This window comes from Stomoxys calcitrans, chromosome 1 (genome assembly GCF_963082655.1).
Source record: "Stomoxys calcitrans chromosome 1, idStoCalc2.1, whole genome shotgun sequence".
NCBI lineage: Eukaryota > Metazoa > Arthropoda > Insecta > Diptera > Muscidae > Stomoxys > Stomoxys calcitrans.
This window is the reverse complement of record NC_081552.1, coordinates 250,564,239-250,580,842: the sequence shown is the minus strand read 5'-3', so window position 1 is coordinate 250,580,842 and position 16,604 is coordinate 250,564,239. Positions and strand designations below refer to the sequence as shown.

General features: G+C 39.1%; 1 protein-coding gene across 10 annotated transcripts in view; it reads left to right on the top strand.

Annotated features, from left to right (window-relative positions):
* LOC106094298 (translational regulator orb2) overlaps positions 1 to 16,604 on the top strand; it is a 131,077-nt gene that overhangs the window by 2,680 nt on the left and 111,793 nt on the right. For 3 of the 10 annotated variants that reach the window (XM_059363577.1, XM_059363576.1, XM_059363553.1), the window contains exons 1-3: positions 4 to 836; positions 14,023 to 14,625; positions 14,793 to 15,163. In XM_059363577.1, coding sequence (XP_059219560.1) covers positions 14,601 to 14,625; positions 14,793 to 15,163 — 396 coding nt within the window. In that variant the 5' untranslated portion in view covers positions 4 to 836; positions 14,023 to 14,600. Of the gene's footprint in view, position 1; positions 837 to 14,022; positions 14,626 to 14,792; positions 15,164 to 16,604 lie in introns of those variants that run through there. The other 7 variants (XM_059363559.1, XM_059363573.1, XM_059363556.1 and 4 more) reach the window with 6 other exon arrangements.

The window sequence follows — 16,604 nt, the reverse complement described above, 5'->3', positions numbered from 1 at the left end:
CAATGGAACTGGGCAAAGAATTCTATAACAACAGCAGATAGACTAAAGTTGTGGTTCGAAAAAGTTTTCGGGTGCCAGCAAAATTAAGATTTTCTACATGCAATACCTATTTCAGTGACACAAATTTGCAAATGTGTAATTTGAATTAATTTTTCTAGTTTTACTAACATAACCCGATAACATAAAAATTCTACTTTGCAATTATTTCTACTGTGTAAACAAATTAAAACAAACCAAAGCTCCCAGAAGCAAAGAGTGCGTGTGAAAAAATTTGAAATAGGAAAATCATTTTCGAGAATACATCCAAGTAATTGGAATCATTTTATTATTTTTCGGTCATTTAATAAGTTTTTAACGCCTGAAACAAAAAAAATGCAATAGAATACTGCACGGAAAAATTGATACATTGAAAACATTTAAATGAGAAAACAATCGACAAAAGAAAAATACAACAGAAAATAATTATGTAAAAAAAAAACGCAAAATCCAAGTAAAACGATTTTTTCTCATAGCGAGTGCCAACCAATAATTTGCAGAGATAGAAACCCCAAGCAGCAATAAAAGACCGAAGGGCTAAATTATCTATTGTGTTTGTGCGGTGCAGTGAAATAAAGTGCAATAACAACCACAAGAAATGCAAAAAAATCAACAAAAAAAACGTTGAATTTTGTATAATTATTTTTGTCCCATTAAGAAGAGTGGAAGAAGAACCCTTTCCACCAAAGGGGAGGAGAGAAAACGAGAAAAAACGGAACTTAACCTAAAAACGATAAAAGAGCAACAACAGAAAAAAATACGCCGAGAGGTGAGAGACAGCAGTAAACCGAAACAAGAGAGTGAGTTAAAACAAAAACAACAATAAGAACATTTTGTAAATAAAAACAACCCCTCTATCCAGCCAGCTGGTTCATTTTCATATGTAGTAGAATATTTGCAAGATGGTATTTATAAATTTTGGGAAACTTTATTCCAGATATTTTAAAGGTGGAAAACTCGAAAACCTTTTGGGAAAAATTGAAATTAATGTCGGTTTTGGCCAAGTCTATTTACCTAAACCATCGCAAAAAAATTTTTCTGATCTTCTCGCCAAGATTCGAACCCAGGCGTTCAGCATCATAGGCGGAGATGCCTCTGCGTCAGGGTGGTTTTGCTTTTTAACTCACATAGGTGTGTACTAAAGGCCTGCTGAGAATGTCACATTTTTAATTAATGATGCCATGTATCAAAACCAATGCGTCTATGTGCCATGTTGCCAAAGCAAAAAGTCATGTGTTCCTAGTTTTTTTCTGTCTATTGTCCCCAAATTTCGAATCCTTGGTCCAACAATAAGTCCCAAGTGAATTTCCAAAAAAAAATTCCACAAACATTTTTCAATTGCTATTTATAAAAGTGCAACTAAATATTATGCCCTACACTACCACTTAGTGCAATTGTATTTTCTTTGGCAGGAGTATTTTCTTATGTTGTTATTGTAGCCACATTTTCCTGGGGAGGTGCCCCTGTAGAGGAGCAAGCTCGTTTCGGTCCAAAGGAACAGTAAAACAATTTGTTTTTTTAAAGGCGCCAATAAATCGCCTTGTCATATCGAGCATCATAGGCACTCAGTATTTGTGCAAGAGCAGGTGTCGCCCGACCTCTCATTGCGACTCTCCGCTCGATACCGCTGATTGTTCACGACGGCCGTTGCAGCTACTCCGTATGGAGCATTCCAATATCCGCAATCTGTGGACGCAGCTAACTTGCAGCTGAGCTTCTCGTCGCAGCAGTGAACCCCACACAGATCGGACCTTAATGTTCCAGCCTGTGTGGTGCTCACAGCTATCCTGTGCCGGGATGACTCTTAACATTACTGGTGGTTCATAGAAATCGGTTCAGATTTAGATGTAGCTGCCATATATGTATATCGCCCGATTTTCACTTCTAGAGCCAGTGCAGTCGCATTTATTGACCAATCTTGCCAAAATTTTCCACAACGCTTTCCTTGACGACTACCATAATATCTGTAGAGCTTGGTCGAAATCGGTTCAGATTTAGATATAGCTCCCATATATAAGTTCGTCAAATTTTGGGTAATTTGCAATAATGTTGTCATTTGTCCACCGTAGCTATTACAGTTTGAACATATTTGCTCCAAATTTGATACGGGTTGTTTAATATACAAATTTTGCCTATGACCATTCCACTAAGGAACAGGGGCAAACTTCTCACATATCAATACGTGGAGTCCGATTCAAGTTAAAGCTCAATGATAAGGGGCCTCTAAATGTTGCCAGCATTAGGAGGGGAAAACCAACGCTGAATATTTTTTCTGATGGTCTCGCCAGGATTCGAGACCAGGCGTTCAGCATCGTAGGCAGACATGCTAATCTCTGCGCTACGGTGGCCTGGATTGTTTAATAACCCATCTGAAAACATTCGCCTATGTACATCAAATATGATTCAGAATTAGACAGGACTCTTTTCTTTGTCAGAACACAAACAAAAGTCAAACAACAACACACGACAAAGGCAACAGTACTGAAGCAGAGTTGATTCGGCGCATTTCGTGAGCATTTAATTACACTTGCAATTAAAATTGTGCGAAATTTATCCTGCTGCAGTGACATGTCGCTACTGTATTGCTCTTGAACTCAGTACCATTTGTACGGAATGTGTTCGCACTATCTTCGTCACTTTCCCATGGCAGCCGGTTGTATGTACCGGATTGACCCGATGAATTCCTTCATCGGCAAGGGCTGCCGCCTCAGTGTACCACACACTGCTACTACAACAACAACAACCATTTTTTTAGTGCGTTTCGACAGTTGTTCGTGTGAAAAGTCGAAAACTGTACTATACTTAAAAAATAAAATTTGACATTTCTAAATAAATTTATGCCTAAAGCCTAGTACTGACTTCGACTTTTCGGCCGAAGAAGAAGAAAATGCGAACATATTCTGTTCAAGTGGTACTGAGTTTTATAAGCAAAGTATTAGCGACACGTCGCTGCGCCAATACAAATTTCGGTTCAATAAATTGCCAATGTGATTAAATGCTTACGAAATAGGCACCAATCAACTCTGCTTCGATGCTGTTTTTTATGTTGGGTGTTGTTGTTTGACTTTTGTTTGTGTTCTGGCCAAGCATGAGTCCGTCGGATTTCGCAAACATTTAATAGGCATTTTCGCTGCGAATGAGGTCAGTACTAAGCTTAGAAGTGAAAGCATTAATTTCATTTAATTAGTCGCGTCCTAAAAATGCTCGTTTTTTAAGTTCTAACAGCTGAAAATCCAACTAATATAAGCCGGATTGCCATCACTCTATTTCAACAATGGTTAATTACTGGGTGAGCCAGAGAAAATTTCTTATTTGAAAGGTCAATAAAAACAAAAGTACTTCAGTTATTGTTTTAATTCTTTTTTATACCCACCACCGATGGATGGGGGTATATTCATTTTGTCATTCCGTTTGCAACATATCGAAATATCCATTTCCGACCCTATAAAGTATATATATTCTTGATCATCGTAAAAATCTAAGACGATCTAGCCATGTCCGTCCGTCCATTTGCCTGTTAAAATCACGCCACAGTCTTTAAAATAGAGATATTGAGCTTAAACTTTGCACATCTTTTTTTGTCCTTAAGCTGGTTAAGTTCGAAGATGGACTATATCGGACTATATCTTCATATAGCCCCCATATAGACCGATCCGCCGATTTAGGGTCTTAGGCCCATAAAAGCCACATTTATTATCCGATTTTGCGAAAATATGGGATAGTGAGTTGTGTTAGGCCCTTCGATATCCTTCTTCAATTTAGCCCAAATCGGTCCAGATTTGGATGTAGCTGCCATATAAACCGATCCTCCTATATAGAATGTTAGGCCCATAAAAGCCACATTTGTTATCCAATTTTTCTAAAATTTGAGACAGTGAGTTGTGTTAGGCCCTTCGACATCCCTCTTTGATTTGGCCCAGATCGGTCGAGATTTGCATATAGCTTCCATATAGACGGATCTGTAGATTTAGGGTCTTAGGCTCATAAAAGCCACATTTGTTATCCAATTTTGCTAAAATTTGGGACAGTGAGTTGTGTTAGGCTCTTCGACATCCCTCTTTGATTTGGCCCAGATCGGTCGATATTGACGAAAGGTGGTTCGGGTATATATTCGAGGTGGTGGGTTTCCAAAGTTCGGTCCGGCCGAACTTATTGTCTTTTTACTTGTTTCTATTTGAGAATCCAATAAATCAATTTTTTTTCCATGCATTCTTACAAATGATAATAGGTAAATGGTGACCCCCATTGGGCACACACTGATTAAGTCGATTTATGCAAATTTGCTCTTGAGGTGGTCAGATTAACATCACTTCAATAACCACCGCGTCTACAGACAGGATGCCAGTCAGCATTTCACATGCAATTTGACGGGCAACCGTATCGCATGTCCGCTTATGACGCTGAACGTCTGTGTTCGAATCCAGGCGAGAAGATTGGGCCACAATTTGACAAGTTATAGCCAATTAGAATAGTTACTTGGCATGCAAGCAACTATCGTCTCCAAAAGAGGTGTCGCACTGCGGCACGCCGTTCGGACTCGGCTATAAAAAGGAGGCCCCTTATCATTGAGCTAAAAAAAACTTGAATCGGACTGCACTCATTGGTATGTGAGAAATTTGCTCCTGTTCCTAGTGGAATGTTCATGGGCAAAATTTTCAATATTTAAGCAAAGAGTAAAAAAATAAATTTATTTGTTTGGCTCCCCAGCCATAATTACATAAACAAGTAAAAGCGTGCTAAGTTCGGCCGGGCCGAATCTTATATACCCTCCACCATGGATCGCATTTGTCGAGTTATTTCCCGGTATCTCCTTTTAGACAAACAAAGGATAATAGAAAAGAACTGCTATGTAAATTCAATTAAATGTTGGAGACCACAGTAGAAGTCTATGTGTAAAATTTCTTCCAAATCGAATAAATATTGGGCCAAGACCCCAGATCGGTTTATATGACAGCTGTATCAGGTTATGAACCGATTTGAACCATAATTGGTACAGTTGTTGGAAGTCATACCAAAACGCTCTATGCAAAATTACAGCCAAATCGGATAAAAATTGCTCCCTCTAGAAGCTGAAGAAGTCAAGACCCCAGAACAGTTTATATGGCAGCTATACCAGGTTATGTACAATTTTTAGCACAGTTATTGGAAGTGATACCAACACACCGAGTGCAAAATTTCAGTCAAATCTGATGAGAATTGCGCCCTCTAGAGGCTCAAGAAGTCAAGACCCAAGATCGGTTTATATGGCAGCTATATCAAAACGTGGACCGATTTGGCCCATTTACAATCCCAACCGACCTACACTAATTAAAAGTATTTGTGCAAAATTTGAAGCGGCTAGCTTTACTCCATCGAAAGTTAGCGTGCTTTCGACAGACGGACCGACGGACGGACATGGCTAAATCGACTTAGAATGTCATGACGATCAAGAATATATATACTTTATGGGGTCTGAGACGTATATTTCGCGGTGTTACGAACAGAATGACGAAATTAGTATACCCCCATCATATGGTGGGGGTGCATTCTACAAAACTTTTAAAGGGTGCTCCCAAAAAATATACAACAAATTCAGATATATGTTCACGAATGCGCCTTATATTATGAATATGGTACTCAGCAGTGCCAGACACAACCTCGAGGCCATATAAGATCTGGGACATTAAAATTGCATGCGCAAGCCTGGTCCTAACCCACGGTGGCAAATAAATACATACAGAATACACTTGACGTAGACGGTAAGTTTTATGAAGTTGACATTTCCTTAAGGGTGGCGACATCTAGATCTTCCAATTGTTTTGTGTTCAAACAAAACACACAATAGAGAACATATTTGTATTCATTCATGCTCTGAAAGCAATTTGCTATCCACCGGCATGCCAAACAATTCAATTGAAATAAATACTATTTATTTATAACCACACATCAATTCGAGAAGTCATCAATGTTACATACATACCTACATACACACTTTACTGTTATACTGTGGGGACTGACTATCTATTTGTCTGTCACTGGTTTGGTGGTACCTGCTATGTCAAAAAAAAACATATTTTTTTACGTCTAATTGATGCCATTATTTTCATTGTTCGAGATTTGTTGTTGTGCTGCCAACGAATGTTGCTGTATTGCTTAGTAGTGGGTGGTGGTAGAGGTGAAACAGAGTCGGTTTGTGTGTGGTGGTGTATGGGGTGAGCGTGTATATGTGTTCATGCCCCTTCCATACATTTGATTCTTTTTGTATTTTGTTGTGGTTTGCATTTAACTTTCCATCCATCATCATCTGGTGGTAATTATCTGCCTTGCTACGGCGGCGCTTCTCCCACAAACGGCGCTGTGTAGTCAGTTCACTTCGCCTTCATAGAAAACAAAAAAGCCCAAGCACAGAACTTAGGTACTCAGATAAATAATAACAAAGCAGTAAACGAGTAAACCTCGAAATCGTCCACAAGGAAATTGCTGAAGAAGACAACTGGCACAAACCAAATAAAAACTTAAAAAGAAATAATAACGCCAAACTACATAAATTTCCAAGACAATGTGTAGAACGAGAGAGTAGGGGACCTAACGACCGGCCCCCAACACAATATTTACAAACATTGATGGTCTCGAATGACAGACATTCGCTGCTCCCCTTTACTCTTTTTCTTGTTATGCCCAGGGAACACCAGAATTTATGGCATTTCTGCCATTGTTAAGCAAGTCTTGGAAGCTACCGATTTCTCTGCTGTATGAAAACACCATTGGAACTTATTATACCAACCTTCTTGCATTATAAATATCTTCTGGTCTCTGCTCTTCACACACACACACACATTGATGCCAGTTGTTAGCAAGTAAATGTTTTCAAATTAGAGCAATACAATGAACATTAAATTGTAATGCTTAGATAAATAGCAAAACAGGCATAGGCAACATGAAAGTCTGTCTAGCTGACAATTACAAGAAAAGTTGTTGGAAAGATGAGCCGATATTAGGTTTGTTCATCTAAATAATGTGATTTATAAAATCTGTTTTTGTTGTTGTTGTTATTGCAGCAGTGTCTTGTACACTGAGGCGATATTTCTTTGCGACGAAGGACTCCATCGGCTCAATCCGGTACGTACAAACGGCTGCCATGGGATTGATGTTTTTTATACCCTACACCACCACTGTGGTACAGGGTATTACAGATTTGTGCATTTGTTTGCAACGCTAAGAAGGAGAAGAGCTAGACCCATCGATAAGTATACGGATCGGCTTAGAACTACTGATCCTGATTCGATTTGGCTATGTCCGTCTGTCTGTCTGTCCATGTATTCTTGTAATCAAGATACAGGTCGCATTTGTTGTCCGATTTTCACAAAATTTTGCATATGTCTCTTATTTGGTTCAAGGACGAACGCTATTGATTTTGAAAAAAAATGGTCGAGATGCTATATCTAAGCTCCCATATATATCTTTAATCCGATATGCCTTTTAAAGCTGTATGAGCCACAATTTTGGTCCGATCTTTACCAAATTAAGCATAAGATATTTCGTGTGACGTCTTTATTAATCGGTTATTTGTCAATCGGTTCAAATTTAGATATAGGTCCCATGTATAACCTTCATCCGATTTGACCTATTAAGCTGTAGAAGGCACAATTTTGGTCCGATCTTTAACAAATTTGGCATGAAGTGCTTTTTGTGACGTCCCAATATGTGTGCAAGAATGGGATCAGGTTTATATATAGCTCCCATATATATCTTTCATCCGATGTGGCCTTTTAAGGCTGTAGAAGGCACAATTTTGGTCCAATCTTTACCAAATTTGGCAGGAAGTGATTTTTTGACGTCCTAGTAGGTGTGCAAAATTTCATCAGAATCGGATCAGATCTATATATAGCTCACACATATATCTTTCATCCGATATGCCCTTTTAAACCTGTAGTAGCTACAATTTTAGTCCGATCTTTATAAAATTTTCGTACCATCGTAAGGAAATCTTACAAGGTTCGATATTTCAATAGGTATACGAAATTAAAGTCTTACTAGATTTGGATATAAGTGCTATATTAAAAGTATAACGTAGACTCGGTGGCATTATATAGTCGGCTCCGCCCAACTTTTACCTTTCCTTACTGGTTTTAATATGAGGATGTGGGTGTTTATTACAAACACACATTTACGAGATACCTAGATATCTCTGTAAGAAATCTGTGGCTAAGTGTCCCCAAGTCATCATTTTTGTTATTGTTGTTGTAGCCACATTTGCATGTGGAGCTGGCGATCCTCGTCATGTTCTTATAGCAAGCTCGTTCCGGTCTAAAGGACCGATCGCCGCCAAAATATGAGAGTCATTGGTTATTTAAAGGCGCCAATAACTCGCCTTGTCATATTGAGCATCAGAGTAGAGCTGCCAAATTATCGATAAGCGCAATATTCGATATTTCGAATAATAAATATCTATAGTATCGAAACTATCTTCAATTTCCCATCACCTACACCTTGAGATGGGTTTCTTCCGTTGTAAATACCCAACGGTGTAGAGGTCTATCAAAACGCACTGTTTCAAATTTCATTCAAATCGGATGGAAAATGCTCCTTTTATGAGCTCAATACTCTATATCGGGAGATCGGTATATATTGCAGATATATACAAATATGATCCGATCTGGACTTTATTCAACAAAAAGGTTTAGAGGGGTACTGGAACCCGCTGTGACAAATTTCATCGAAATAAGACGAGAAATGCTCCTTTTATAGGCTCATTACACTATAACGGAAGATCGGTCTATATGGCAGCTACATCCAAATATGGTCCAATCTGGACCACATTTGACAGGAATGTGTGTCCACCACCACGGGAAATAAATGGTTCTTTTATGGCTTCAATACCCTATATCGGGAGATTGGGCGGTCGGTCTATAGGGCAGATATATCTAAATATAGTTCGATTTGAACCACACTCCAAAGAAATGGGAAGAGTTATACCAGAACTCGCTGTGCCAAATTTAATCGAAATCGGATGAAAAATGACAAATTTAGTGCCTCAAGACTAAGTCTGGAGATCGGTCTATAAAGCGGCTATATAAAGGGTGATTTTTTTGAGGTTAGGATTTTCATGCATTAGTATTTGACAGATCACGTGGGATTTAAGACATGGTGTCAAAGAGAAAGATGCTCAGTATGCTTTGACATTTCATCATGAATAGACTTACTAACGAGCAACGCTTGCAAATCATTGAATTTTATTACCAAAATCAGTGTTCGGTTCGAAATGTGTTCATCCACCGTAACGTTGCGTCCAACAGCATCTTTGAAAAAATACGGTCCAATGATTCCACCAGCGTACAAACCACACCAAACAGTGCATTTTTCGGGATGCATGGGCAGTTCTTGAACGGTCTGGTTGCTCTTCACTCCAAATGCGGCAATTTTGCTTATTTACGTAGCCATTCAACCAGAAATGAGCCTCATCGCTGAACAAAATTTGTCGATAAAAAAGCGGATTTTCTGCCAACTTTTCTAGGGCCCATTCACTGAAAATGATTTGCAAGCGTTGCTCGTTAGTAAGTCTATTCATGATGAAATGTCAAAGCATACTGAGCATCTTTCTCTTTGACACCATGTCTGAAATCCCACGTGATCTGTCAAATACTAATGCATGAAAATCCTAACCTCAAAAAAATCACCCTTTATAACTAAAACCCGATTTTATGAGATCAAAAGGTCAGGTTTATATACGAAATCATCAACAATTGTTTGGAAAATGTTTTTATACCCAACATATTTGCAAAATTACAAATAAATACACAAAGAAGGTATTTAATGGGTTTTTACCCAATACCCAAGCGTTGGGTATTTACACGGTAGAAACCTATCTCTTATCATGCTCTGTTTTCAGGTCAGGATTTCTGAAAAATTCTGCCCCCCCTTTGGGGGTCATCAGTTTTCCTTTTTTACAGCTCATTGGGGGGTTTTGCACCGAGCCACTATTGGAGGCAGATAGTCAAATTGATTCATTAAAAAAATTATTCTGACTCGGCTAACGTCTTCAGATCTAGCTCCAAGAATTTTTCAAGTTTTCTTAGTCTCCCCATAACATATCGCATATTCCAGCTTTCTCCATATAGTGGCTGGGTTGTTTTTTTTTTATTATGTTTGACCAATAGATTTGCAATATACGCTTGAATATTCATCAGACATCATAGACTACGTATTCGCTCAATGAGTTGCATAAGGGCTTCGAACAATATTGGTTTTTGCCCCAAAGCTATTTTTTGAAATTTCTGCCGAGTTGCAAGTTTCATAAAGTTTACATTTCATAATGCCCAATGGTTCACTTGTACAAGTTTGGAAGTACACAAATATCTATTTACAAAGTGTTCCCCAATAATAGATGAGGTAAACAAAACACAAACCAGAAAATAGACCGAAAAACTAGTGCAACAACAAACAAAGTGTGTCTGAGAGTGTGTGTGTGAGAGAGAGAGAGAGAGAGGGAGAGAGCGCATGGCCCAATTTTTTGTTTCCCCAAAATGACAATGTTTTCATTTCATTACAATGCATTTGAAAGTTCTTTCTTTTGCTATATGAATGGCCCTAGAAACATGAGTGGCAAAAGCCAATAACAATAGTTGTGAAGGAGGGAAGAAATTGTGATTCAATAGAAGATATACAAACATTCAACAGCACACGTCGCCCATATCTTTCTTGAGGAACCAAGCAAAAAAAAAATTACAAAAAATATTCAATGATTTCATTTTGACAGCATTGTGTGAAAATAGAAGAGCCAGTCCAGTCATACATTCAGGTCTTTAACTAAACGTCTGTTTAGTAAATCCAAATCCATTTATGTCCATATGGTATGTATGTACTTAGTTTATGTACGTGTACTGAGTAAAACATGAATGGTTGACATTTCATAGTTTAGTTATGGGTCGCTTGGTCGGTCTGTTGTTTGGTTTTTCTAGCTCTTCCGACTTTTATTAGGTCGTTGTCATTCATGTGATAACATGTGACGACGATGATGATGATTCTTTGTTTGTTGCTCTCTTTTTCTCCCTTTTGTATCATTCGTGCTTTGCTTAAGGTCCTGTGTGGTGAATGCTTGGTGCTTGTCACCTCATCTATTTATGTATATCCTCCGATGTTCAATGTACCTTTGAAGTGCGAAGTGTGACATTAAGAACAGTTGGGCTATGCTGGCGCTTTTTGTTTGTTGTTTCACTTCTTTTTGTCCAAAGGGCCAATAATCAACCAACCATCCATTGATTCAATAGTTTGTGCTTTACAATCTTCGAATGAATATCGATCTAAATTTTGGGATGTTTAAAATTGCACTTCCGAGTTTGTTGTTATTGGAAGTAGAAAATTTGACCAATGAACAAAATTGAAATTTGTAAATACCAAAATTTCTAATATTTTATTGTTCTGAAAACTACTTTGGTTAGTTAATCATGGAAAGTTTTATTAAATGTTCAGTCTCATGGGATTTTTAGTAGCCTCTAGGACGCATAGTTTATGAGATACAGCCAATTCAAAGTTTTTATAGTGAAATTTTGATTTTTGAGGGTTTTCGGTCAAATTTTGAATTTTTGGAGGGTGTCACAATTTAAGGTCCATTTTCCTTTACGATGCATAGTTTATGAGGTACAGCCAATTCAAAGTTTTTATAGTGAAATTTTGATTTTTGAGGGTTTTCGGTCAAATTTTGAATTTTTGGAGGGTGTCACAAATTAAGGTCCATTTCTCTCTAGAACGCATAGTTTAGGAGATACAGCCAATTCAAAGTTTTTATAGTGAAATTTCGATTTTGATGGGTTTTTGGTAAAATTTTAAATTTTTGAAGGGGGTCACGAATGTAGGCGCATTTCTCTCTAGGACGCATAGTTTAGGAGATACAGCCAATTTAAAGTTTTCATAGTGAAATTTCGATTTTTGATGGGTTTTCGTACAAATTTTGTATTTTTGGAGGGGGTCACGAATGTAGGCGCATTTCTCTCTAGGACGCATAGTTTAGGAGATACAGCCAATTTAAAGTTTTCATAGTGAAATTTCGATTTTTGATGGGTTTTCGTTCAAATTTTGAATTTTTGGAGGGGTTCACGAATTAAGGCGCATTTTCCTATAGGACGCATAGTTTAGGAGATACAGCCAATTTAAAGTCCTCATAGTGAAATTAAAATTTTCGAAGGGGGTTTCGGTCAAATTTTGAATTTTTGGAGGGGGTCACGAATGTAGGCGCATTTCTCTTTAGGACGCATAGTTTAGGAGATACAGCCAATTTAAAGTTTTCATAGTGAAATTTCGTTCGTCCTTGGGCCAAAAAAGAGAATTGTGCAAAATTTCATGACAATCGGACAATAAATGCGATCAGTAACTTGGACCTAACTTTAGCTACCCACCGTCTCCGGTATATATGTAAACCTTCTTTCGTCACAATAAAAAAAAAATAATGCTTTTATGGGCTTCAGACCTTTTAGCGGGAGATCGGTCTTATCGGCGGATTGGTCTTATCGGGAGATCGGTCTTATCGGGAGATCGGTCTTATCGGGAGACCTAAAACTACCCACTGTTTCTAATTTCAGCGAAATCGGATAATAAATAGAGCTTTTATGGGCTTCAGACCCTTTATCGGGAGATCGGTCTATATGGCAGCTATATCTAAATATAGTTCGATCTGAACCATATTTGGTTCAAATGTTGGTAGGCCTTAAATAACCCTCTGTTTAAAATTTCAGCAAAATTGGGCAATAAATAAATTCTTATGGGCATTAGACCCTTTATCGGAAAATCGGTCTATATAGAAGCTATATCCAAATATGGTCCGATTTAGCCCGTTCAAGAACTTAACCAGCGTGCATCAAAAAGACGTATCAGTGCCAAATTTCAGCTCAATATCTCAATTTTTGAAGGCTGTAGAGTGATTACAACAGACGAACGGACAAACGGATAGACGGGTGGGTATAATAACAAAAAACCAACAACCTGTAAGAGCATGCTAAGTTCGGCCGGGCCGAATCTTATATACCCATCACCATAGATCGTATTTGTCGAGTTCTATGCGCGGTATCTCTTTTTAGGCAAACAAAGAATATTGAATAAGAACTGTTATGCTATTGGAGCTATATCAAGTTATAGTCCGATTCGGACCATAAATGAATGCTGAACATTGTAGAAGCCATTGGGACTGGATCAGTGAGCTAATGGCTATTGAATCCAACTTAATCCGGCATATTGGCCAAAAATGTAACATTCCTAAGCCAGCTATTGTTTTTGTATTCAACAAAGTACCTTCTACTGCTGTTGAGTTCCCTTTTTTGTGCCAATATAAATTTAAGTGACAATCTCTTCTAATGTTATGGCTGCTGAAGAAGAAATTACTTGCCATTAGCAACGTCTTAATGATAAAGTAAATTGTTTGTAATTTGGTGTGAGTGTTTGCGCGCGCGTGTGTGTGTGTGTTTTTGTGTTTTTTTTTTTCAATTATTGTAGCGTGACTTTTGTTGTTTTTGTTGTTGAACTCAATAAATAACAATTTTATCTTGTTTCTTTATTTTCATGCTACTATCCAACGAATGCTACTCTACTCGACTTACTTTGGATGTTCAATTTGTTTGGTGTGCGCTTGCCTTGGATTTTGCCACAATGTTAATGACGATGACAATGATGATGGTGAATGATACAACGATACTACCACCATAACCAACACCTGAACTACTTGAACCACCCAACAACCCAACGTCCATTGGAATCATCCCAACCAACCCATTGACCGTTTTTCTGCCACTCTATGTGCTTCGTTTTTGTTTGCTGCTCTTGTGTTACAATGATAAACTTTTTGTTTTCTTTCTTTGTCATGATGATGAATTCTTTGAATACATGCGGCGTACCCGCTTGTGTCTGGTGATGGTGTACCCTACCACACATGACTACGACTACTATTGCGGGACTCATTTGCCATTGGTGGTATTGGCAACTGCTACTACTCCGACGACGTCGGTGACAATCTAAAATTAGGGCAATAACAAAAGAATCAGCACCGCACCAAACAAGCACACATTCAGCACTGAGAGCCAAACCCTAGCAGCTGAAGTAGCTACACTCCTCCTCACCTCGTATCATCTGTACCAACTACAAAACCCACTAAGGCGGCAGGCCAATAGGGTATAAGAAGAGAAAGAAGCAGAACAAGAAGTAATAAAAGAAGAAAAAGTACCGCAACAACAACAACAACAACAACAGCAGCAAACACTGTCATTTTGTTGACGTCTTGGCTGAAACACAACAACAAAACAATTTTGACTGTTTTTGTTTAATAATAGCCAAATAAAAAAAAAACAGAAACAGAAACAAAACGCAGCAACAAGCAAGCAAGACAAACGGACGAGACTCATACCAGCCAGAGCAAAGCAAATTTGGAAGTAGCCCAAGCAGCAGTAAACAAACCAAAGTAGTTACTTATTCCGTAATAATAAATTAGATCGTGATCTGGCACAATATCCCTGCCCAAGTCATACTAAGAAAGGAATCATCGTCCCAACTAAACGAGCGACCATTATCATCCTCCTACCCCTCCAACAAAAGCAACACACAAAATGGATTCATTAAAATTATCCAAAGGTAAGAGAGAGAGAGAGAGAGAGAGAGAGAGAGAGAAACAAAACCTTGCTTGCAGTGAAGGGAAAGTAGTACCAAAAATTTATAATTGGAATGTAAAATTTTTATAAGGATAGCAATACTCACTCTAATATACATATTCCATGTTTTTGTTGTTGTTTGGTTTTCAGGTTCATCCTCTTCATCATCACAATCATCCTCAGCCAACAATGCCTCCTCATCATCAAGCACAAATAAATCGTCAGCGGCGAGCAGTTCCAATAATAGCAGTAGCACCAGCACCAATACCACAGTGCCCATTACGGTGCGTTTCAACGCTGGCGATGAATGTATCGATGATTTATTTCAGTCGTTTCATAATGCAAACACTTCATCACAAGGAGGTGGTGGTGGCGGTGGCGGCGGCGGTGGTGGTGGTATTGGCGGCGCTGGCAATGGTGGTTCAAATACAAATCTTACAGCCAGCGTTGCTGGAGTTGATTCTCTGTCGACAAGTCCTTCACAGCAACAGCAACAACATCATCAAATTGCTTTGAATAATGTAAGTGATACCATTTAATTTTGAACTATTTTTATTATATACATATAAACAAACAGGCAAACATGGACGACTTTTTCAAATCTCTTAAAGATATTTGAAACTTTGTTCAGTGAGTGCACCATGGGGCATTAGAACATTGGCCACTCCATTTATCTTATTGCTTTTATGTATTGAGGAAAAACATCAGGAATCATAAAGGAGAAGGTCTTAGCAAAAATAATGTTAAAGGGCTCTATATGGGATCAGTAGGTCAAATTAGTACATCGGCAAACAAGGGAAGTTTGGAACATAACATCATAGTCTAATTTTAAGCCTAATCGGTATAATTTTGTGTTCTTCTGTAATGATATATGGGAACTATATCCGGTTATGAGTCGATTCAGACCATACTTGGATGCATTTTAAATATCGCAAAAGTAGTGAGCCTTCCAGTTACTCAAGAAGTCAAATCGGAACACCGATTTATATGTTCGTAATATCAGTGACAGTTCCGACCATACATAGTGCAGATCTTAAAAGCTATAGCAGAACAGCACATGCAAAATTTCAGTCAAATTAGTTAAAAATAGCGCCTCCAAGTGCTCAATAAGTCATCTCGGCAGATCGATTCATATGACAAGTCCTAATGGTGTTTTATGCAGGCACCTGCCGCGTTGGCCTAATCCTGCAGGGCTCTCAACCCCGGGTGAATATAATGCGTCCACCAACGCCACCACACAAAGCCTAAGCTACGCATGGGTACCAATTCGAGTTCACGTTGTCTGGACGTGTTCTCCCCCTTGGTTAGGGGCGGAGCACTATCTTAAATTCCTTCCGATCTATGGGTGACGGCACCCGGTTGCAATGCAACTCCACATCGAGCTTGCGCTCTAACCGCGATTTGTGTCCAAACCACAGCCATCACGTTACTCCCCACTGGGGCCTCACCATAGTCGGGCTGGAATCGAAATCCCAGGGGTCCCCGACTTCCGTGGTACCAGATTAAGTACGGACAGACAGACAGACGGACAGACAGACAGACAGACGGACAGACAGACAGACGGACAGACAGACAGCCAGACAGACGGACAGACAGACGGACAGACAGACGGACAGACAGACGGACAGGCAGACGGACAGACAGACAGACAGACGGACAGACGGACAGACAGACGGACAAACAGACAGACAGACGGACAGACGGACAGACAGACGGACAGACAGACAGACGGATAGACGGACGGAAAGACAGACGGACAGACAGACGGACAGACAGACGGACGGACAGACAGACGGACAGACAGACGGACAGACAGACGGACAGACAGACGGACAGACAGACGGACAGACAGACGGACAGACAGACGGACAGACAGACGGACAGACGGACAGACGGACAGACAGGCGGACATAGCTAAATCGAATCAGAAAGTGGTTCTGAGTCGATCGGCATAGTTATCAA